At 43.6% G+C, this 24,218-nt stretch overlaps 1 protein-coding gene across 1 annotated transcript in view; it reads left to right on the top strand.

Moving 5' to 3' along the window:
- CD96 (CD96 molecule) overlaps positions 1-21,458 on the top strand; it is a 29,772-nt gene extending 8,314 nt beyond the window's left edge. Inside the window, 10 exon segments of the mRNA XM_053971011.1 lie at positions 570-793; positions 4,968-5,023; positions 6,961-7,051; positions 7,411-7,587; positions 8,784-8,837; positions 11,545-11,619; positions 13,522-13,599; positions 17,565-17,654; positions 20,096-20,219; positions 21,216-21,458. Coding sequence (XP_053826986.1) covers positions 570-793; positions 4,968-5,023; positions 6,961-7,051; positions 7,411-7,587; positions 8,784-8,837; positions 11,545-11,619; positions 13,522-13,599; positions 17,565-17,654; positions 20,096-20,219; positions 21,216-21,324 — 1,078 coding nt within the window. The 3' untranslated portion in view covers positions 21,325-21,458.
- Positions 21,459-24,218: the final 2,760 nt, after the last annotated feature.

Below are 24,218 nucleotides of genomic sequence, written 5' to 3'. Positions count from 1 at the left end.
AGTAGCAGAGGAAAGGGGAAAAAAAATCCCCAAAGGTCAGCACAGTGATATATGTGGGTTACCATGCATCATACAGAGTAAAGCTTGCAAATATGTACTGAGGCACAGATGTCCAGGACATGCTAGCTGTACGTATAACCAAGGGTGGCTGCCACACAGACAATAAGAGAGATAAATTTTAGTTATTATTATCAGGGTTTTTTTACTTAAAATTCTAAAAGAGCAAAGTTTTCATTGACATTTCAGTCACATCTAATATGTATGGGATGATCAGCATAACTTAAAGACTGTTACAGTGAGAAAGCACCTCTGTTGCTCTCTCTGCAGATTACAGAGATCAGGACTCACAAGACACTTCTATTTATTCCATATTTTATTGTCAAGATGATGACTGCTCTTAGTATTGAAGTTCTGAGAGAGAATATATTTGGAAAAAAAAAACCAGATCCACTTACTGCTGCACAATGTGCAAGGGAAACTTTTCATAGTGGGAATAGAGCTGGCTTACAAAAATATTTCTCTGTGTGTGTGTCTGGACTTCACAATTTTGTTGGTTTTTTCTGTACACATGATGAAAATGGGAGGAAAGAGGACCTTGTGACCAAGGAGCCCTCCTGTCCTGCTGTGTACAGGAACAGCAGCGTGCTGTACGGGCAAAGAGTCCTCCTGGGTTTGAACAACACTCTAAAGGTATTCCCCACCAAAATCACTGATGATGGCAGAGTCTTTTCCTGCCACATGCTGTACCACCCAAAGAGAGTCCAGAAGAGCAGCACCACTGTGAGAGTCTTTGGTAAGGGGCTTATGCCAACTGCCTGCTGCCTTGCACTTGGAAAGGTGACACTCCTGTCTGGTTCTGAAACCAATAACTTTTGACAGATACTGGGTTTTTTTTAATGTAAACATATTTACCTTGTCATTTTTTCCAGCTGCAATGACATAAAATGGTAGTAAATGGTAGTAAACCCTGGAGTTCTTAGAAGAATTTGAGTCCCTTCCTTCAATTTTTTGCAGGAAAAAATAGTAGATTCATTGCACATATATCAGTCTCACACATATATCAATCTCACTGTCATGCAGATGGTAAGAATCTTACCCTGATGTGTGGGCTTATGTTGGGATTTTGTGGGTTACAGGGAAACACACTGGTCATCAAGATCCCTGTGTCCCAATGACCATGCTGTCTGTGGTTAGGAAATCATGGCCATAATTTAGTAAGCAGTTTGGGACTACAGCTGTAGTAAAATCACATCCTCAAAGGCATGTGACATTCAACTGCTGCCAAAATGAGGACATGAGGGTCTGGAAATGAGGGTCCTGGTAGGGGTCTCAAATTGGAGTGGCAGAGCCTGTGTACTGCAAACATGTGGGCTGGCATTTCATTTTGTAAGCCTTCCCATCTTTAGTTACTTGCCTTGTTCCCTTTCAAATGGCTTAGGAACTGCTCTACTGTCACTAAGGTACAACTGAATCAGAAAATTGCTACCCACTTGAAAACCAGACTTTATTTTGTCTTTAGAGATCAGTTGGTCTGGAAAACATATTTCCAAAGCTTTAAAAGTAAATGAGAATTAAACACTGGGCCTGTCAACAGTCCCTTGGCTGTGGCTGATTGTCCAAGGCAGCCCACAGCTTGAGGATGGCATGGCCACTCAAGGCTGATGCTCTGAATTCAAGGAAAGGTTCAACAGGGAGCAGATGAAAAAAAGCAAAATGTGTCTGGAGGCTGTTGGTCACTAATGTAAAAGAAATAAAAATAGAAGTTAATGATCTGAAACCTCCTCTTGCGTTTGCATTATTCAGACACTTTTTAAAATCAACATTTCTCAAATAGCAACAGTGTTACCTGGGTAATCATTCAAGGATACTAATATACTTGAACTCTCTTCCATCACTGCTGATGTTCTCGCCTAGATTTGTGTGTCTCTTACTAAGTGGTTGCTTTATTTAGCTTTTTCTCTGAATTACTGCGAGATGTGTGCTTAGCTGTGCATGAACCCATATCAAAGTATCAGTACAGCAGAGTAGAGAGGCAAACTAGAAAAAGCAGCTGTGGCCCTTGGTGGTGAACAGTCTGCATTTCCCAGTAAGTGCTGGCTGGCTTTAGGCCAGGGTGCTGTGCCACCAGCCTCTCTCACAGGGGTCCCAAGGGCAGAACTGGGTGCAGCGGCTCCCTGAGAGCCCTGACGTTTGCAGTGGGTGCTGAGGAAAGTCTCTCAGACCTCAGCCAAGTAAAGTCCACCACTCGGAGGAAATGTGCTTTTGTGCTCCTAGCCCTTTCATGTCTGAATTTTGCAGGTGAAATAGCTAATTTGCATCCTGTCTCACTCTTTCCTATTACCATTTCCTGAAGTCATGCCACTTATGATTGCACCATCCCAGCCTTTCTTCATGTACTCTCTTGTGCTGCAGCAGGAGGAGAGACCAAGAGCAGAGAGCTTAGAGCCTGCCCTGAGCCAGCCCACATCCCTGCGCAGCACTGGCAAACACGTCCCAGGATAATCCAGCATTCTCTAGGTGACATCTGGGGACAAAGAGCCCTTTCAGATGGCAACACCTCTCTTGTTCCTTGTGCTGACCAGAGAATAAAGAAATGAATATTTGAGTTCTGGCAGTTTGGGACAGAACCTGAAGATAGTATATGCATACAAAATCAACAGCACCTTATTTTGGTTATATTTGTCATCCTGGCCATTAGCAAGGGCACAGCTAGGGCAAAAAAGGCCAGTGGAAACCTGGGGAGGTTTTCCCATCTTGGCAAGCCAGCATCTCTGTCACCCAAACACTCATGCAATTGAACTCCTCAGGCTGGGTGGCTTAAAAGCAGGGCAGGGAGGGCAGGCAGCTATTGCAGCACAGAGCTGAAAAGGACAGGAGGAGGAGAGGGTGCCTGTGGGAAACAGAGGGATCCTCATGCAGGATCCCTCTGAAAAATACTTCAGGCAGAGCTAAACACAGCAGAGACAGGCTGAGTCTGAAGGGTGCTAAATAGTGATCCCTCACATCTGCTTGAGGTGGCCCAAGTGGGGCTGAGGATTGGACTGGAGAGGATGGAGAAGGCATGAAAAGATCTCTCAAGGAAGTTTACTCTTGGTATGTTGGGTAAAAACAGACATTCAATCAAAATAGCTTTTTTCAAAAGGGTGCTTTTGGATTGAAATACTTAAAAAATATTTCTCTTCTAGAATAGAGTTCTTTTAGATACAAGTTGCTGTGAAAAGGTATGGCCTTTTCATGTCTAACTTTGCCAAATATTGATTTCTCCTTTCTGTAAAAGTAAAAGCTCAGCAGCAGAAACTACTGAACTAAATACTGAATTTCTGCTAGATCCAAAACATTGGTAAATATCCTAGCAAGACAAATGAATGCCAAAGTGTTAACAGGGGCTGAGATGTTAATTGGAAAAGATCTATTAGACCTTTCAGAGCTCTGCATGAGAGCTGCCTGCCAGAACAGCTACCAGCAAACACCTCTGAGAAAGCAGAGGGCAGCGCTTAATACAGGTGTGGCAAAGCATACCCATTCTCATCAAAAAGACAAAAGGAAGAGCATGCACTAGACCAGACATCATTTAGCCTCCCAGCCAACTTCTACAGCCATTAGAGGATACAGTTTGACAGATTTTTCTCTGTATCTGAAAAAGTCTGCCTGTCTTCTGCCAGCTCCACTACCATCTGTACAGTTTTGGCAAAGAAGAAAGAATGAAATCTTAGGGACAGTGATTTCCTGATAGGAAGAATCTATAACCCCTGCCCCACTCCACACTCCAAAAAAGCAGAAAGACCCAAAACTCAGAAGAGATTAAAAAACCAGGAAATTCCACTCAAAAAAAGTCCCATTAGTCCAGAAAACCACAAGACCACGATAACTAAATGTAAGTCATGCCCGGGCAGAATCCATCAGTAACATCAGGCAGAAAAATGTAAATTAAAAATAAAGTCAGGAGAGTCTTGGTGGATTAGCTGCATAAAACAGGGAAATCTGGATAGTTCACCTCAGGGAGGAATGCAATTAACTGAGGTGGTCCTATATCAATTAACAGGGTAAGAAAAAGAGAAAATTATTATAATGGTAGAGATTAAAGTGAAGTTTAGGTTGGAAAGATAAAGAATTTTGGATCTCCTAAGTAATTCAGGGAGAGCACTTGTTTCCAGTCCAGTTTCAGGGCTCAGAAAGGGCCAGAAGCCCAATTCATCTGAGGCTTTTGAGATTTGTTATATATTAACACAGTTTCAATAGTCCTTACTTAACAAGCCAATATTGCTCAATATTGCTCCAAACCAGGCATCCCAATGGCTAATTTGGAAATGTAGTTTAGAGAGGCTTACAGTACTTGATAGCTTAAATTTATACAATCAGCTGTGCCCAGAATCAAAATGCTGCAAAACCAGAAGAAAACAGGTTTTTGTTTCATGTGGATGTGGTTATCAATGCCCTGCAGCTCTGTTGTGAGGGCAGGCTCTGGGCTTCCTGGCAAGGCAGGAAGCATCTGTGGGGGACTCTGTCACACATCTGTCCAGGCAACAGCAACTGGGTAGCTGGCATTCAAAATCAATCAACATTTGGGGGATGGCTAAAGCCTTTGGAGATACCTTTGGCAAGCACACAGAGGAACCAGAAACTGGGGTGTGTGTGATTTCATGGGGCCCGGGAAGGGTGACTCTGCTGCCGGAGCTGTGACTGCAGGATGGTTTCAGTTTGTTTCCCCAGCAAAGCCATCCAAGCCTAGCTGAGGTAGGCGGTGAAATGCATCCTGGATCCTGTGGCAAGAGCTGCTGATACAGTCTTGTAAACCACTTTCTTGACCTCAAATTGCAGCTGTAAACACTTTTATCTTGCTTGATGTGTGGCTGGAGGTAGGATTTAATTTCCACTCTTCTCATGAGACAAGGCTATTAGCATTATTAGAAGCTGTTACTGTGATCTGCAGTGTCCATTTCACTAATACATTTATGTTTGCTTTCCAGCTTACCCTGAGATCCTCATTAGCCTGGAGGAGGGCTCAGCCAATGCCTCGCAGAAGGTGAGAAATTTTGGGACAAAAAGTGATGCCTGTGACTGCCACCATGCCACCCCAGCAGAGCCAGGCACGTGAGATGAATCAGGCATAGGAGGCATCCTCCAGACTGACTGAGCTCACAGGACAGCAGGCAAGGCATTGAGTTACCATGAGGTGCCCTTTCCTCTGAGCGACTGCCATCCCAACAGCAGTGAGCACAAACCAGGGGTAGCTAAGAACTTCTCTGTTGTACAGGCCTCTGTTTCAGTTTTGGTAATGGCAAAACCTAAAAGCTTGCTGAATTGCACTGGCCATGCTTGACATAAAACATATTTATGGCTCATATGACTGACAAGTAAGCCTCTCTGGCTATTAGCTATGGTGCTTTGCTTCCTGTTCCATCTCTCCAAGTTAAAGCTTTTGATCTGCAAGTATCTCAAATCAAGAAAGTTTTCCTTGGAAACAGAGCTTGTGGGCAGGCAGAACCTTGTACTACCCATAACCACCCACTTCACACAATCCATGGGTTTTCCACAATGCAGTTGGTTCTGCAAACTGGTATAATTTTCCTGGTGACCTATTTCTGGGTGTGGTGTTGGACATTGCAGGCTTTTGTCTACACTGTCCGGATGAATAGAGCAAGGGGTGCTGCTATCACAGGACTGGGCAATAGAAACCCCCTCAGGAGCCTCTGTCTGTTCTTCACCTCCAAACAAATGGAGACTTCTTTACTTCTATTTTCTGCCTTTTTTTTTTTTCAGGGCTTAAATCTAGTGAGGATATCAGATTTCTATTTCTTCATAGGAAGTATTGATAAAGTATTATGACCTAAAAGTGCCTGAAAAAAAGGGAATGATGAAGAGGAAAATAGGAGAAAACAATTACACTACAAGCTGAGGTGTTGTTTACCATGGCAGAGAAAGAGTTTCAGCTGGATAGTTTCAGTCTTCATACTGAATGATTAACTTCTGCTGGCTTCAATACATTAAGCTTGCTTTCAACTTAATGTGAGAACCACTTTCTTTGAATGAGGGAGCAAGAGAGCTTTGTGCTGCATGAGTAGCACATGCTCTTTTCTTCTGTTGAAAAGAAGAAGGCCATTTCTCTTGTAATAGTGTTTAGTACTTAGCAGTGTCATAACCTGCTAAATAAACATAATTGGGAATGTCCGGGCAGCGTGAGGATGAGGCCTCTCACCCTACTAGTGCCCAACCCTCTATCTAGCCTTGATTTTGAGGTCCTGCCCTTCTATTGTTTGCTGAGAAATTAAACAGAGCACAAACACAGATCTTTGGAACAACTGGCATAGAACCAGGACTACTGCATCTAAAGTATCCAATTCCTTGTGATTTCTGGAAATGTCATACATATTGTGTCTGATACAAAGGTATCCAATTTTGTATATTCAACATTTCATTGGGCTAGGCAGTCTTTTTCATGGGAATTGTCTCTTTATCTGCCTAATGAAGAAAGGGTTTACATGGTAATCAGAAAGTGTCTCAATCTCGTCACACACACTGTGCCTGTTACCAGTTCCAGTGTTTTTTTGTTTTTTGTGACAAACACAAAATGAGTGTTTGTCACTGGGAACAGGACAGTGGGGGTCATTCTACATCTCTTCAGCCACAGCACAGGACTGGAGGGGGTTGGAGTTCTGATACCCAGGGCAACAGGACTGTCCCTGGGCTCTCATTCAACAGTGTCTACAATCAGAAAAGTGATGGGAGTGGGCAAGAAACACAATAAAGAGAAAGCAAGTGCTTCCTTCCAGAGCAGGATTGTGAGTAAGTAAGCACTTTCCATACAGGAGTTTGGAAGCTGGCAGCCAAGAGGGAAACGTCAGAGGTTCACCTAATATACAGACATACATATATATCTGTGTGTATATATATATATATATATATATATATGTATGTATATATATATATGTAACCTAACAATTGCCTTGTGCTGCCCCACAGCCTAATGTGAGCTGTGTCATGAGGAAGGCATTTCCCAAGCCAAGCCTCCTGTGGTACATGGACAGAGCGAGCCTGACAGAGCAGCCTGGAGGTAAAGCAACCCATCCACAGAGAAACAGCACAGCTGCAGGAGTGGTTCCCAGGGAAAGCCATGACTCTTATCCACTTCTGCCACAGGGAACCTGTAGGTGTCTATGTGGCTGAAGAGGAGAGCACCAGGCCTCCTCAAAGGAAACAGCTGGCAAATGGCTGTGACCAGAGCCCCCTGCCAGGGATGGGAAATATGGCTTGGCATGACCACACCACTCTTGCCAAATCTTTGACAGTGTCTCAGCAAAGAAACCTGCGGCTATATGAGCCTGCTTTCCAGTACCAATATTTTGACACAGCTCTGACTTTTAGTTTGGAGTGTAACAAGAAGGTCTTTTCTTTTTTTGTTTCTTTCCCAAGAAATTTCTGTGGTACAAGAAGACTTGCAAGACAGTGAAGGTTTCTATGAGTTGAGATCAACACTGATGCTGCAAGGGACCCATAAGACACATAAGACATTCTCATGTGTGCGTCTGTTTCCCTTCCTGGGAAATGAAACAAGGAATATTTCATCAGAAGAAATATTTGTTTCCTTCAGTAGGTTTTTCTTAGATAGGACATATCTAAAATGTTAAGAATACCAAACACATGTATTCTCTTGTTCTTTAAGATACTGAAGAAATGCCAACAGTATAGAAGATTTATTTTACAAGTTCATAATGCAGCTTGAACTCTCTGGCAGGTTTTTTGGCTCAAATCTCTGCTCAAGCCTCTGAATGAGCTAAGAAACTTCTGCACAAACAAAAGAACTTGTTTGTTTAGCCAGAATCTTGCTGTACTTCCCGTACCCAAAAATACTCTAGCATAGCCACATGGCACCAGTGAGCTATTATAATTACGTGTTTCTCATTGAGCACTCTTGGCTCCCTGGGAAATCAAATCCTCACACTCAGGGCTATGTTATACACCTTCAGTAAAACATGTAAAAGGCTGCACCTCTGTGGACAGTGGAGAAACTCCCCTATAATCTGCACTGTAAGAATTAGGTACATGGTTAGGAAAGTGGGGAGAAATACTGTCCTGCTTTTTGGTGAAAGCAGGAGACTTGGCAGTACAGTTTTCAGGACTTCTGAGGATGCAGAATGACTGGTGAGAAGGGCAGACAGATCTCCTTTAGCACCCTCTTGTGCATGCCTCCTCTTCAGGTGCAAATGTATATTTATATCTTTTAATTTTTTTTTTATTATGTATGCTCCCTGCTGCACAGACAATACAGCTGAGCTGCTGACCCCTTAGCAGCATCTAGGGGCATGTCACCTACCATGGCAACTACTTGCAGCTTAGCTGGGTTCTCTTGTGGCTGTGTATATTCCTATTGATATGTTTTTCCACAAAGTAAGACTGCAGCAAAAGCCATAGCTTACTCCTCTGGAAACACAGCTTCAGAGGAGAGGGAGATAAATAATAATTTTTTCCCAAAAATTACTCATTTCCCCCAATTTGCAGTTTTCTAGAAAAGTATTCACATTGAAGAGCTGTCAGTTAAATAAGTCTGTGTTCTTGCCTGCAGGCTATGCTAATGCTAAGATAGATCCACTCTGTATAAAAATGTTAAAGTATTTAGATGTGACAGAGAGTAAAGAATTACATTAATTCTCAGCCATCCCTTCTGCGAAGGTGCACAGTATAACACAAGCCCAAACTAAATTTTCAGCCTTTATAACTACTTTTAAGAACTTTAATATTTCTCTTTTTTTTAATCTTTATTCTTTCTCTTTTTTTTCCTGTCACAGACAATAAGTCTAATGAAGCCTCAGCTGAAGTTTCTACTAGCACTGTTTCAGATGGTAGGATAAATTAGAGAATAAAATAACTTGGGTTGTGTTTGAGGTGTGTTTATAAAGTCCTAAAGATGTTGTAGCATTTACTACTCTAAATGGGTAGTAAGGAACCCCTCTCTGCAGCTTTGACTTCAGAGAAAATACTATAAACCAATATTTTTGTGATGTAATCTATTATAATTAAGACCAAGCACAATTAAACTCCAGCCTTGAGGGGCACTTAATGTTATTTCTGATGCTTCAGCTGGCATTTGAATATAGCTCTTTCAGTACTGAGCTAATAAGTAAAAATAACAGCCCTGCTAAATGGTTCTACCTTCTGCTTAAGCACAGAGCCAAGATCCTCAACAGTTTTGCCATGTTAAAGAACTGATATGTTTCTTAATTTGTCCCTGCTCTTCCCCTGCAAGTTTGTCTTATTATCAGCTTATTGCAGACAGATAAATGTTCACTCCACACTTCAGCTGAAGCCCTTTGGAAACATCTCTCCTGGAGCAGTTTGCTTTGCTCTGCTCTGCATGGGAGGCAGCATGTAGCAGGGGGTTACATGAGTTTGTCAGAGAAATGCTGTAAGTAGGTGGCGTGAAAAAAAAGTCTGGGTTTTATGAAAAAACTTCTGCAAGTGCAGGTTGTAGCAGGCCCTGGGGGCTCAGCCAATACCCCACTGGGCACCAGAAAACCATCCCAGATATCAGGGAGCCCTGAGAGCAGGAGCTTGAGAGCCTCTGCTGGCCTCTGCAAGGTGAACTCTGAAAGGAAGCCTAGCAGCTTGCACCTGGCCACCACCCTGCTTTGCCTTGCACACTCTGCAGGACTCTCTGGGAGCCAGACACATCTCAAAGAGCCTCACTGCTCTGGTTTTTAGACCTGTTGCATCTTTGGTAAGGAGTCCTTTATGTCAGCCAGCTACTGTGAAATCCCTGTTAGTGCCAGCAAGGCTAAGCTGAAATGCAAATGGAAGAGCAGCAGTCACAGGAGGTACAAGTGTCAGCACAGAAAAGCAGCTGGAGGGTGGATGGTCACCTGCCTATTCTAAGATCCAGTCTTCAGTCCCACCCAATGCCCTCCACACCTGCCTGACCAAACAGAGGTACTTTCTGGCTGCCTTCCCAGATATATTTTTCTAATGAAGTATGTGAGCTTTAATAGATCACTTCTTTCATGGACCTCTTTGGAAAGACATTATCCATCCTCCTGGCCTCCTCAGGACGTACTTTGCCTCTCCTACTGGGGAAAAAAAAAAAAGAAAAAAAACCAGACATCTCAGGACATATATGGTGCTTGAGCAGGATGGTGTCTCTGCTAAGCTTGCCTGTGTGGTTAACAGTTTTTAATTAGAAGGAATAATTCCCCCTCCTCTTCTCTGAGGACTCAGTGACCATTTTTCAGTGCAGAGTGTCTCTGAAATTTCCTCTCAGAGTTGCAGCATGAGAAGTGCCTCATGGATGAAACTGTGCAGGTGCCACCACCAGGTCATAAATGTTGTTTCAGCATCTGTGCTAATACGGTTCACCTCTTTGTATGGAATAAACCCACATGATTCATTTCTGGTTTTTAAGTTGAGGTGCCAGGATCTCCACAGGTTTTTTCCCCAAAACCTTTGTTTCCCTAGGGATTTCTCAGCACAGTTACCTCAGGTATTTCATGTTTCCTTCTAGACTATTTGGCTGAGTTGTGCATGGAAAGATTATTTGGAATTTAGGTGTGATACACTTTCTTGCTCACGAACCTTTCAATCACCTACTTTCCTAAAGCAGAACAAACACCTTTCTCATGCTGAATGTTTGCTTTGATTTGTTATAGACTTCGGTAATTCAACACTGACATCAGCTGTCATGACAGCCTCAGGTAAGGGGGAAAATATTCAATATATATAGGATCTCTACGTGACCACTGCCTAAATGTCACGCACACAGAGTCAGAGGCATGACAGGCAAAGGTCAGTATACTCTGGTATACTGGTGCTGCTGCTTGGGAGCTTGTGAGCTGTGAGGTTACCCTAGCAGAGTTCTGACAGAAATTTTGCTAAAACTGCCGTGTTAGGACAGCACATAAAACGGCATGCTGAATATCATATATCATTCTTACGTATTTTTATAAAATTGAATAATATGCCTATAAACTCTAAATAAGTTTGTCCCATTGTGACAGAGAGGTGCATGTGACAGAAAAGTTAAAGCCATCACTTTTCCTCAACTCAACAGCAGGGCATCATTCCCATTCATTAATTATGTAACTAACTCTGTTGTACCAGAGCATGGACTGGATAATTACATAGAACTACCTTCAGCAATTGAGAGAAAAACTCGCAAGAGCAGGTGATGTCCAGGTGATGTGGCTGTGGCCTGTTGTCATGGATGATTTCTTGCAAGGCCCTGGCTTAGCTGGGGAGCACCACATTCAAGTGCACACTCCACCCCTCAGCAGTCAAACCAAACCCTGTGTATAGAAGCACAAATAAACAATGCCTGCAGCCAGCCAGCAGGAAAGGGTCAGCATTGATAACATCAACTTGCCTTGCAACTGCCCACTGGAGTTGTGAAATGTGCTTTGAGCATTTAGCCTTAACTCCCACAGCAGGATTTCTGCTGCACAGTCTGCATTTACCTAACATCTACTGCAAGCTCTTTGATCTAGGTCGTTTTGTGATTTATTAACATCATTTTCTGAAGAACCTATCAACTAAATGTGATACCATGTTAACTGTCTTTAGAGAACCAGTCGACATCTGTGGCCTCTCTGGATTTCAGAAGTCAAGCAAATTTGACTCCTGCTTCCACAACACAAGGTAATCAAACTGTTTTCTCTATTGCTTCAACAATGTAGAAGAAAGACACATAAACACAATAACCATCTTACTTTTTTTGAAGCAAGAAATTTAATGTCCACTGAAGTTCTTTTCCTAGTGCTTTACACACTAGCCACTAACCACTGGTTACACTAACCACTGTCAGTGTAACCACAGTTCAGGAATAAATATATGAGAAAATACTGTCTTGATTTTATTTTTTTAATGTTCTAAGATACGTTCATTAATTTTGGCAACTGAACAGACATTGAGTGTTATTAGTGTTTACAAAGAAGTCAATTAGTGTTATTACAGTGTTTATGAAGAATACCTACTGTCTTTAGTTAAATATCATACCTAAATAGAACACTGGAGGAAGATACTAAACACAAGGGTTTGGCCTGCCCCCCCCCCACAAAAGAGTGCTCTTTGGGAGCTGAATCACTCAACATAAAGCCCAGGGGCTTGCAGAGGCTTGTCTGAGATATGCCAAGGCAGGAACACAGATTGCAGCAGTGCTGAAATGAAAGTTTGCTGCTTCCCACACTGCCTTCCCCATCCCCAAAACAGAGACACTTGCCTGGCTGACAGCAGAACAGCAAAGTTCAGTCCAAGTGGATGGAAAGCCCTTTCATCTCAACAAAAAAAATTCACAACTAAAGCTATAAATTTACAATGTGGAGAGAGGATTCTCCTCGCTGAATTATACCTTTTCCCTGGTGGAGGTGGTACAAGGTCAAACTCGTACTGTAAGACAGATCTGAGCCATTTTTCTTCTGCAAGTAGCCCGGGAAGCAATTGCCTTTTAACCAGTGGTCCCAACAAGTGCCAGTCATGGTATGACAGCCCTGGGTTAGCAATTCTCCTCTCTGGCTCACTGCTGATCTTCACACTGGTGCCACCATCAGCTTCTTGACCAAATCCTTTGGGTTGCAGTCAAGACAGGACACCAAGCCTAAGCCTTCTGTTTTAGTCTACTGGTTTGGTTCAGTTCCTGTTATTTTGCAAGTTTTTAATGAAAATCTAAGAGACAGCTGAGAATGGATATGAGAGAAGAGTGCACATATATAGGCAAGAGGAGGAAGAGGGGAAGCAAAACCAAGGCTGCTAAAACCATAGCCTGGTTTTGCTTAGCTTCCACAACTGCTCCATCACTGAGCCAGAGATGCTTAGGCTTTGAGTGGTCAGTTACAGCTGCAGTTCACCTTTGCAGGTTTGTTCAGATGGCTTGATATTTTTCCAAAATGAGACAATTGTTAAGAAATATGGATTCTTTCTAGTAAATGTGAAATAGTTCTCTTGGGAAAATGAAGGTCTACGTGCTAGCCACCATCTGTCTGTGTTTGAATATCAGCTAAATACCTAGCTGAGGTCTAGAAATCTTAGCACTTAAAAAAAGCTTTAAGGAAAATGTCAAATAAGTTGGTATTTGGCATCAGACATTGCAGATGTGACTCTTATACTCTAACTTTTTCAAAACTTCCTTTTGCTAGTTGGGAAAACAGTTCTGTTTCACTGGAGCTGGTGACATCCTGTCTAAATTCTGATTTAAGTATGTTTGTTCATTGCTCTACTGGTTTAAGGTCAAAACTAGCCAGTGCACTCAAGCTCCTGAGGTTTGCCTGAAACTAAGCTGAAATATAAAAATGTTTCAAATGTTTTGTCTAAGTTTATTTACCTATCTCAGTAACACTTCTCTTGAGTTTCTAGCTTGTGATAAGCTTTCAAACTAGACACAGCGTTGTGTAGTGCCTGTTTGAGGGAAGGCAGGATCTCAAGTAGTGAGCTACACATGTTTGACCTCATTAGTCAGAAAACAAGGAAGAAAGGGGGAGGGTGGGGAATGAAAAACAAGTGATATGGCTCCCTACAGCAATTTTTGCAAGCCTTTGTGCTTTTCAGCAGGAGCACTGACTTCTACCACAGAGGCAAAAAGCTATACCAGTGCCACAGCATCCAGTGAGACTTTGACAACAGCACATGAGTAGACAACACATCTCCTTTGCTTCACAGGACTGAAACAGAGGAGTTATGAAGCCAAAGTGCAGATGTGGCACCAGCTTAGTGAATGTTGGTTTGCAAACCTACAGTAAACTGGAGCATTTTGCAAAAACCACAGCAGCAGGTCCTCAGGTCCTCAATTTGTGATGTCTTTTCTCTGTCTGTGGTGCTTATTTTCAGCTGCTAGTTGAGGGTTCCCACATTACCATGCAAAAATTATTACTAAGCATGGAAAAGTTGTGTCTGAGCAGAGGCCAAAGTCATGTGGAGTAACATGTACCAGATTTTCAATACTTCACAGAAGCGATTTCCCTGTTGAGTTCTGCTGAGTTAGAAGATAAAGGCTTGGGTTTTCAAGTTGTCAAGGATTTGCAGTGGCAAAAGAGGAATGAAAAAACATTTGAGTATCCTGGTTTCATTAGACATATTTATTTTAATAATATTACAGTTGAGATAGTTGCTAGGCAAATGTAGTGAGTGCTGAAGGTAGTTTATAGATGAAATAAATTGCTGGAGAAGCTAAATAAAATCACAGAGCAGCACTGAAATAACGAGATAATGTGAAGTAATAAAGGCTAGCTAATAGAACATTGAAAGACAGCCTCATTAAAGATCAATAAATCAATTAAAAAACCCTAGGGGTGAACATTTTTTCACTAGTCTTTCCCTTTAGAAAATCTCTGCTCAGCAGTATAAAGCCCAAAGTGACTTCCTTTTTTAACATCTTGGTTTGTCTTTGTGCTTTTGGAACAGGCAGGACCTGTCAATGTGCTTTTGCATTTCTATGGGAGTTGTCTTTTGGCTGAGGCACAAATGTAGCAGCCACTTTCCATTTTGTGAATGTATTTTTGGTAGTGCACTGGTGCTTATCTACCCTTGTATAACCCACAACCATGCATTTATACCACAACCTTGTGACAGCTTCTAATGCTTCACAATTCTGCTCCTGCACAGCTTGCTGGCTGCAATTTTTGCTAAAAGCATGCTGAATTACTCTACTATTTACAGAGGATACCGTGCATTGCTCCACTCATCCCCACATCCCTGCCATTGCTTCCCTACACCTGTGCCTGCCTGAACACCAGCTAAGAGATAATGGCTTTGAAGGGTTCTCGGTCCAGCAGCTGTAATTGAGGGCAGTTTCAGAGTACACAGGCACCAGTGAGTCTGCTGAAGCATACACATCTATCCCTGTGCCCTCCAGGGCTCCTACAACAGTGATTACCATTATTATTGTGGTCCTGGGATGCTCTAACATAAACCATTATGTAAATAAGAATAAATAGTGCTCATCAATGTGCTGTATAGAGCACAGCGCTATTGGATCTCTAAGTGTATATCCTTTTTTTTTTTTTTTGTATATAACTTTGTAAAATGCCATGCAATTTACAAATGTGAGATGTGTCATACCTATTCACATAAAATCAAATACCTAATAAGCAAGTAGAAAAGAACTGAATTAATATTCAAAAATTTCAGTGAGTTTTTAGAGTGCTCTAAAACTGAACTGATTTTCGTATGTCTTTTTAATGCACACATACACATACATACACACACATACATACACTTGAACTCTCAACTTCTGTCAAAGCCAGCAAGCATCTCACAATAAAGAGATTTTCTTGGTTCTGTGTGGTTAGGCATTTACATCATCTAAAGCTGGGTTTTTGTCTTGTTTTATAAATCAGCACTTATATCAGAGACTTTCAGGTTCCTATGTTGTTTCATTTGTTGTGTGCATCAGAGAAAGTCAAAGAGTCCAAAATAGTCACAGTAGAGCATAATGAAGTAGTCATGTACAGGCTTGTAAGATAATTGAAGGTCATTATTTCTTTTTGTACAAATTTGAATGAGTCCACCACTGAATCCCCACATCAGAAGTGCCATGGGAGCTCTGGAAATGCTGTGCCATTGTCTAGTTTAGTATTTTAACTCTTTATCGTGGTTTGACATGGAAGTGAATTTTTTTTCCAGGAAGTTGGGTCAAACTAATCAGTGGTCAGGTTTGGATATTGGCACCTAGAGTGACCACTGAAAGTATGGACACGCTTCTGAGAACACAGGGGGTTAAAAGCAAGAACTCCCAGGAGAACTCTCTCTTTTAGTTCCGGTCGTCAGAGAGTGCAGACCTCCCCTGCCTGGCCTCAGGCTGGGTGGGGGAGGGGAAGCCACGCGGCCTTGTCTGGGTAGGCCGAGGGGCTGAGGGTCTGGAACCAAGCTAGCTCCTGTGGACGGAAGGGTAGAGAGAAGCGGAGATGCCTTTGCCCCCCCCCCCCCAAGAGGGAAAGAGACAGAGAGCCTGGCGGCACCTGGAAATTTGCCGGCAGAGGAGAAGGAGGGGGGGGGGGGGATGCCTACTGTGGGAGGCGGAATGCTGGATTGAGATATCAGCCGTCCAGGGAGTCTGAACTTTTAACCCTTTCTAGGAAATGAGGGCTTTTTAAAAATATTATTCCTCCTTAATTTATAGTAGAAGAGAGATAGTCTGGGAACTGAGATGTTAGAAGAAGAAATATTTAAGTGAGAAGAGATGATGAAGTAACTTTGGCTGGACTTTTCTTGTTAGCCATGGACTGAACCAAACTCTCTTGCAATAGAGACTGCATTTTAGAGGGATGCAGTGGTGACCCAAGGAGACCTGTTTCAGCTTCGAGCAGCACAAGAATGGCGAGAAACGAAGAAACCTGAAGAGGGAATAGTGATACCCTCTGTCTTCAGGAAGAAGATGAGTCCTGTTTTTAGACCCCTCGGCCCCAGGGGAAAATGGGGGGGACTGTAGTCCCAGGATGAGAAACTGAACTGTTATATCTTTGGGTCCGTGGCAAAGCATCCTTAAAGGAGCCCTATGAGCAGTCTGTCCATGCACGGTGGTGAGAGCACTGTGACATGGAATGGAGAGTGTCACACTGGCAAATTTTTTCTGGGCAGTTGCCATGTGTGACAGGGAAACACAGGGGGGCAGCTGTGTTTCCTGGGGGTCTGTGGTACAAGAGAGACTTCTCTCTCCCTTGATAGTTTGAGTATAGATTACCTGAAGGGTGGTGATTTAATCAAGAATCCTGGGTGATGTTTCATAGCTGGGTGTTTTTAGAATTAGGAGGAAGAGGGGTGGTTTAAAAGGTCTTTATCCTGGATTTAGTTTATGTGTTTTCTGTATTAGTAGTAGTTTAATAAAGTTTTTTTCCTTTGTTATTAAGCTTGGGCCTGCTCTGCTCTGTTCCTGATAACATCTCACAGCATTTATTTAGAAAAAGTGCATTTTCATAGGGATGCTGGCATTGCGCCAGTGTCCAACCATGACACTCTTATTTCAGAAGCTGTGAATGTGGAGATGGCTAGAAAAAACAGAAATATATCCTTATGGAGCACTGATCTTAAGCATCAGTAGGAAGGGGGAAAATTGTCTATAAACAGATGATAGATGATTTTTGTGGTTCAGACAGTACTTGACAGAGGAGACTGAGGTTTTGCTCAGTCATGACAAAGGCAGAGTCTTTATGTTGCTGCTAAGCCACTTAATATCTTTACGTTTCTCATTACCATCAAAGGGGTAAAAAGCTTATCATTCTCCCAGACAGCTGTGCTGCTCAAAGCTGGCTCAATGATGGCTTGCTGGAACATCTTAACAGTCTCTCTCTTTCCTTCTTTCTTTTTCTTTCTTTCTTTCTCTCTTTCTTTCTCTCTTTCTCTCCTTCCCTTCTTCTTCTCCCTCCCCTTCCCTTTCCTTCTTATAATATTTAATTTGATAAAAGCATATTTTTTATCCAACAGCAGGTCATAGGCCAAAAATGTAGGCATCTTGCCAAGTGAATTTTTTCACCCTGATCCTGGAATTTGATTTCCTGTTTTCAGCTGGGTGAATAACAGAGGGTTCAAAAGACAACCTTCTTTTTTTAAAAAACCAAGTAAGTTACTAAAAGTGTTCTGTGCCCATATCTTTATAGGTAACCTGTCCTACAGCATGACAGACCAGACAATTTCAGTTACCAGAGGAAAAGATTTCCTTCCTAGAAGCAGCCTGCTAAACAGTACTGGTGAGACATTATCCTACAAATCCTCTTCTTTCAGCATGCCACTGTAGAAGCACGAAACCTGAGCATCACGTCCATTTGACCAGGGGATTTCAAAAAAAGGGAAAAGAGATGAAAAGAGGAGTCACAGCTGCTGTATCCTCATATCACAGGTTGTCACAGACTTTGGCATTCCAGCCTTCTCCCTCCATCTGCAACAAAGTTCCAGTGCAGGCTTTCTTCCAGCAGCAAAATTTGGCCAGTGACACTCTTGTGCCCCAGGGCAATCTCGTGGCTCATGCAGCATGGTGGACTGGCCAGAGCACTGGTTGCCATGCTGGGTAAGACCCAGCCTGAGTGACACACCAGTGTTGCCAGCCTTGCACAGGGTGGTGATGCCAGCACAACAGGAGGTGACACTGAGGCATATCACCCATGGATCTCTCTGGCACCCAAGCCACTGCTGCACCCTCTGGCAGCTGGAGGGTGACTGTGCTCCTTCTCCTTCTTCTCCATACCCAGGACCTGAGGGCACCTCTGTCAGCACTGCCAAGGGTGCTGTGCAGAAGGGGGAAAGGGAGGGGAATCCCAGCACTGCAGGGGGAGAGACAGCTGGAATGGGACTGGGATGCTATGCTGCCGACAAGAGCTCACCTCAAAAGGCAGCTGAGCCCTTGGCCAGACGTTTTGGCAGGGTCTGGTGTCAGTGGTGTGAAAAACAAACCATTGGGAAGGAGGGCTGGGGTGGGCAGATGTGCCTGTCTGCACTGTGACATGCAGGTTCTCACAGAGCAGCTCACAGGGGAACAGAGAAAGCCAATGGGTTTTGGATTAAATGCTCTCTGGGCTATGCCTAAATAATTGTCAAGTGAACCAGTGGGTGGCTGAAATCAGCTCACACACCCAGTCAGAACAAAAGTGGGCTAAGTCCATAAATCAGAGCTGCAATGCTCGGAGTTTGGGATCCTCAGCCTGGTGATGAGGGGCTGCACTGACACCATGTCATGGGTTGACATGGAAGTGAATTTTTTTTCAGGAAGTTGAGTCAAACCAATCAGTGGTCAGGTTTGGATATTGGCACCTGGAGCGACCACTGAAAGTATGGACACACCTCTGAGAACACAGGGGGTTAAAAGCAAGAACTCCCAGGGGAGCTGTCAGAGAGTGCAGACTCTCCCCTGCCCAGCCTCAGGCTGGGTGGGGGAGGGGAAGCCATGCGGCTTTGTCCAGGTAGGCTGAGGGGGCTGAAGGTCTGGAACCGAGCCAGCTCCTGAGGACAGAAGGGTGGAAAGAAGCGGAGATGCCTTTGTCCCCGCCCCAGAGGGAAAGAGACAAAGAGCCTGATGGCACCTGGAAATTTGCCGGCAGAGGAGAAGGAGAAAAGGGGGGGGATGATGCCCAGTGTGGGAGTCGAGAGTGCTGGGCAGAGATTTCAGCTGTCCAGGGAGTCTGAACTTTTAACCCTTTCCAGGAAATGAGGGCTTTGTAAAATATTACTCCTTCTCGATTTGTAGTGGAAGAGAGACAGTCCGGAACCTGAGATGTTAGAAGAAGAAATTTTTAGGTGGGAGGAGATGATGGAGTAGCTTTTGGCTGGACTTTTCTTGTTAGCCATAGACTGAACCAAATTCTCCTGCAATGGAGATTGCATTTTAGGGGGATGCAGTGGTGACCCAAGGAGACCTGCTTCGGCAACCACCAGCACAGGAATGGCAAGAACAGAGGAAAGCTGAGGAGGGAATGGTGATGCCCTCTGTCTTCAGGAAGAAGATGATCTCTGTTCCTGGACCCTTGGCCCCAGGGGAAAATGGGGGGGACTGTAGTCCCAAGATGAGAAGCTGAACTGTTGTATCTTTTGGTCCATGGCAAAGCATCCTTAAAGGAGCCCTATGGGCAGTCTGTCCATGCACGGTGGTGAAAGCACTGTGACATGGAAAGGAAAGTGTCACACTGGCAGATTTTCTCCGGGCGGTTGCCATGTGTGACATAGAAACACAGGAGGTGGCAACTGTGTTTCCTGGGGGCGGGGAGGGGGGTCTATGGCGCAAGAGAGACTTCTCTCTCCCTTGATTGACTGAGTATTGATTATCTGAAGGGTGGTAATTTGATCAAGAATCCCAGGTGATATTTCATGGTGGTTGTTTTAGAAATTGGGAGGAGGAGGGGTGTTTTAGAGGGTCCTCATCCTGGATTTAGTGTGTGTGTCTTCTATAGTAGTAGTAGTAGTTTAATAAAGTTTTTTTTTCCTTTGTTATTAAGCTTAGGCCTGATCTGCTCTGTTCGTGATAACATCTCACAGCATTTATTTAGGAAAGTGTATTTTCATAGGGGCGCTGGCATTGCACCAGTGTCAAACCATGACACACCAGCACTGGGCAAGGCAGGGAGCAGCGAGCCACAGGCAGCAAGCCCTGATTTCCCTCCTCTCTGAGGACATTGAGATGAGCTCTGTGTGTCCCTTCCAGGTGACGGGAGGAATACCAAAGCCAGTCACTTCCCCTGGCCAACAGTGGTAGCCGTCCTGCTCCTCTTCTGCAGCACTCTGGTAGCTTTCGGCATCAGGAAATGGTGTCAGTACCAAAAAGAGATGTAAGTACCAGTGAATGGATCCAGAGGGGCGGGAGGGCAGCACCAACTCTAACCCAGCTGTTCACCTTTTCATTTGAGACAACACATAGCACACAAGGCCTTTAAGTACATGGATCACTAATGCAATTTTTTCATACAACAGTATGTAAAGTAGATACTGTGGGTTGTCTTTAAAATAAACTTTAAGAAAAGAGCTGCAGTGCAGCTTCAGGGTGTAAGGGAAGAATAACAGTCAATTTTTGTCCCCAGAGCCCCCCATTTCTATTAGCCTCCCTGCTTTTACTCTCTCATTTTCTATGGTTACTTGAGGACATGTTTTAATGAAATTGTACTTCTAGGGCAGCTCTATTTGAGTTTTGAATAATATATGTGAAAGTAGGCTACCCGAAACCAATACCAGTCAAAGAAGCATTGAATATGTAATTATTACCAAAGTTTGATTCCCTACTAAAGCACTCCAAGATCTACTGGTGAAAGCAATATCTAAGAGACAATTAGTTTAAATGTTACTAACATTACTAAAATACTCAAAAAATCATAATTAATCACCTATGATCTTAGAAATACTTCTTGAAAAACAACTGCAAATCCTGTATATCAAAAATAAAAACAGGATTGATTTTTTTAACTAATTTGAGATGGGACCTTTATTTATCAATTGATCAAAAAAAAAGTTACAAGTCTTTAAATATACTTTCAGAGAGCAGTGTGAGCTAAAGGCCTGTGCAAGGGTTTTGAATAGTTCATCAGGACCATGTTCTGTTCTTTTAAAACATGAATGAAATAAAACTGTGAAGTGGGAACTAAGAAAGCCAAATGAATAGCAGGAAGTGTGCTGGGGTTATAAAACAGACTCAAGGAAGTTGCAGTATGTAAGAGCTTATGTCAAGTGCTCTTATAATGACTTGGTGCCAATCCACCTCCTCCTGTGAACATTTTACAGTTGTCTTTTATGCTACTTTCATGTGATAGTGCATTTTCTCTCTTCTATTTCAGTATGAACAGACCTCCATCTTTCAAGCCACCACCACCTCCAATAAAGTACACCTCCATGGTAGAGTCTGATGGGACTCCCCCATCCTGCCACGAACTGGAAAACCTGTAACACCACCTGCACCCCTTGTGTAGCACACAGAAGACTGATACGGTTAAAAGGCTCTGCCTTTAGAACAATGGTTACAGGAGCTTGGTGTAATGACCCATATTAAAATTCAGAGCTCCTACATGTCATTAATTTTAGAAGCTGAGCACTCCTTGGGACACTCCTTTCTTCCTGTGTATCTCTATGTGTGCACTATATTCATAGTGAGTGTCACTGTGAGATTACACTTGCTTAATTTGAATTGGATGATGAACTGGGAATTTGCTGTCTCATCCATGGTAGCAGATTAACACATGAGTCTGCCAGCCTGACTGAAGAGTGTTGAAGCTTGTCCATCTATTAAATGTATAGAGATGACAACTCTGCCATATGGACACCACAGTTACACAGGAAACAGTGTCTGAACACAAGATTTTGAGACCTACACAAGCTGTTCTTGCAATTATTTATTTTTACTGTGGACTAACATAACCCAATATATAATTTTCTATCACTGTGAAACCAAAAGAAAGAATCAGCACCATACACAGACAGAAAATTAGCTGCATCTCTTGGCATAGGTTTGCAGCACTGGATCATGGAGGGTGGTTGGTGAGATGAAAGATTATCAGCCTTGGTACGAGTGTATGCAAAGAAGTCCAACTTGTCATCAATTAAGTCACAAGAAAGTCAATTTTGATCCAGAGACTTAAGGACTGAAGAAAGCCTAAAGATAATGGAAAATTCTAGTCCTTTTGGAAGTGCTATGCCTTTGAAATAATACTTACTTTTAAGTCTGCTTTTCAGGAATTTTATTTACAGTATATGTAAAGGAGGAAAAAAAGAATGTAATAATTTTATTTTTCTTTGGTCTTAATGAGCTTCCATCATTTGCTATCTTCACATTTCCAAGACCTCAGCGGTAGTTTCCCAGGTGGCTTAAGCCTGTGAAAGAGATGATCCAGTTTTCCCCCTGTCCTGCCCAAGCTACAGATTTTCTCATATTGATAGTAATGAATAAATGATGGTGCAGAGGGTGGGCTCAGCTTGGCCCTCTGCACAGCTCTCAGCCAGGTCAGCAGCTGTGTGATCACCAGAGCAAGGCACCAGAGCTGCAGGAGGAGCACTGCTTTTGGCAGCAATTGTGGTACCTTCAGGCAGCCAAGAAACCATCCCTCTAAGCTCGTTTGGAAATGTATTGTTACCACAATGGTATTTCTGTAATTAATGCAAATCAGCTAAAATTCAGTCATGTCAGGCTTAAAATTGATATTCTGATTTAGAAATGGGATTTGTTTTATTTACTGCTAAACATTGGTCAATGAGTGTCAAGGTTCAGAGCACTGTGTTTCCTAGGACTTTAGATTAAATGTATGGCTTACTGGAAAGAATGATCTAACAGACCTTTTAAAGTATTTTTTTGTATTATTTATGTTATAGTACAAGCTGTTCTAAATCCATTATCTGTGCTGAACAGAAAACACTTTGTTTCCTACAAAATTATACCGACCTTCTATGCATGGAAAGGTCAATGTTAATTTGAGCATTTCTTGTCTGTGTTGTAGAAGCACAGCAGTTTAACTTTTGTCACATTATCCATTGCTGCAAAAAAAGGCGGATTGTTGCCCTTAAAAAAAACAAATTGGAAAAAACCTACAAACAAACAAACAAACAAACAAAAACACACACAAAAAAAACTCAAAAAAACCCAAAGAGATGGATAACAATATTCCAAGGGGTATGGAGAGATGGAGAACCAGGACGTTCCCCCTTGTCATTAGACGAGGATGACTGACGAGCATACAGGCCGAAGAGGGCTATTTTATTATCTCGGGTATCAGAATACCCGAGATAATTCCCCACGGTTGTTCTGGCTGAAGATGCTCCCTCTGACCGTGAGCAGTGCTCATGGGTGTCACCGCTTCCTGTCACCGGTGAGCGCCGCTCCCCGACCGCCCATCCCCGAAGGCGGCTGCTGCAGTCCCCGCAAGCGGTGCTCCGCAGGATAACGATGCCCGGGAGAGCCGTCCAGGCTGGGGCGCTCCCAGCCTCTCCCGAGGGTTTTCCTCTCAAATCCCTGCGCCGGGACACGAGAGCGGGCACGGCGGCCGCGCTCCCGCCGCTCACCAGCAGGTGGCGCCCCAGCACCGCGCCCGGCGGCGAGCGGGGCCGCTCCCGCCTCTCGTCCCGCCCCGTCCCTCCCCTCTCGTTCCTGCCACGTTCCTGCCCCGTCCCTTCCCCGGTCCCGCCCCGTCCCCGTCCCGTCCTCCCCTCTCGTCCCGCCCCACTACTGTCCTCGTTCCCGTCCCCCTTCCCGTCCCGTCCTGCTGGCAGCAGCGCGGGAATGCAGCGGTGTCCCTCCCCACCCCGGGGCGGAGGGACGGGCATAACGAGGGTGCCTGCCCGCCTCTGGCGGCTTCAGAGAAGGAACAGGGAAAGGGACAGCCAACAGATTGGGACCCGAGGGAGGAAATGCCCTCCCGTGCTAGCCCCATCTTCCTGGTTTTCTGCAGGTAAATTTTATGTAGGATGGTTTATGTTTCTGTTTGCCTCTATCTGCTCCTCACCACGATAAGAATGGAACATACCGTTTACTCGAGATTTGTAATTTACTTCAAAATTGACCTCTGCTTAAAAAAAAAAAAAAAAAAAAAAAAAAAAAAAAAAAAACCACCACAAAACTATTCAACTGCAGCAACTTCAGAACATCAGCTGCCCCATCGCTGGAAGTGTTCAAGGCCCAAGGCCAGGCTGGATGGGGCATTGAGCAACTTTGTCTAGTGGAAGATGTCCCTGCCCACAGCAGAGGGGTTGCAACTTCATGATAACTTCAGGATTTCTTTAAACCCAGACCATTCTACGATTCAGTGATTATTTTTGGCAGCTGCTGCCCCACTATGTAAGCTGGAATCATTGCC

Source organism: Vidua macroura, chromosome 2 (genome assembly GCF_024509145.1).
Source record: "Vidua macroura isolate BioBank_ID:100142 chromosome 2, ASM2450914v1, whole genome shotgun sequence".
NCBI lineage: Eukaryota > Metazoa > Chordata > Aves > Passeriformes > Viduidae > Vidua > Vidua macroura.
This window is presented reverse-complemented; position numbering and strand designations above follow the sequence as displayed.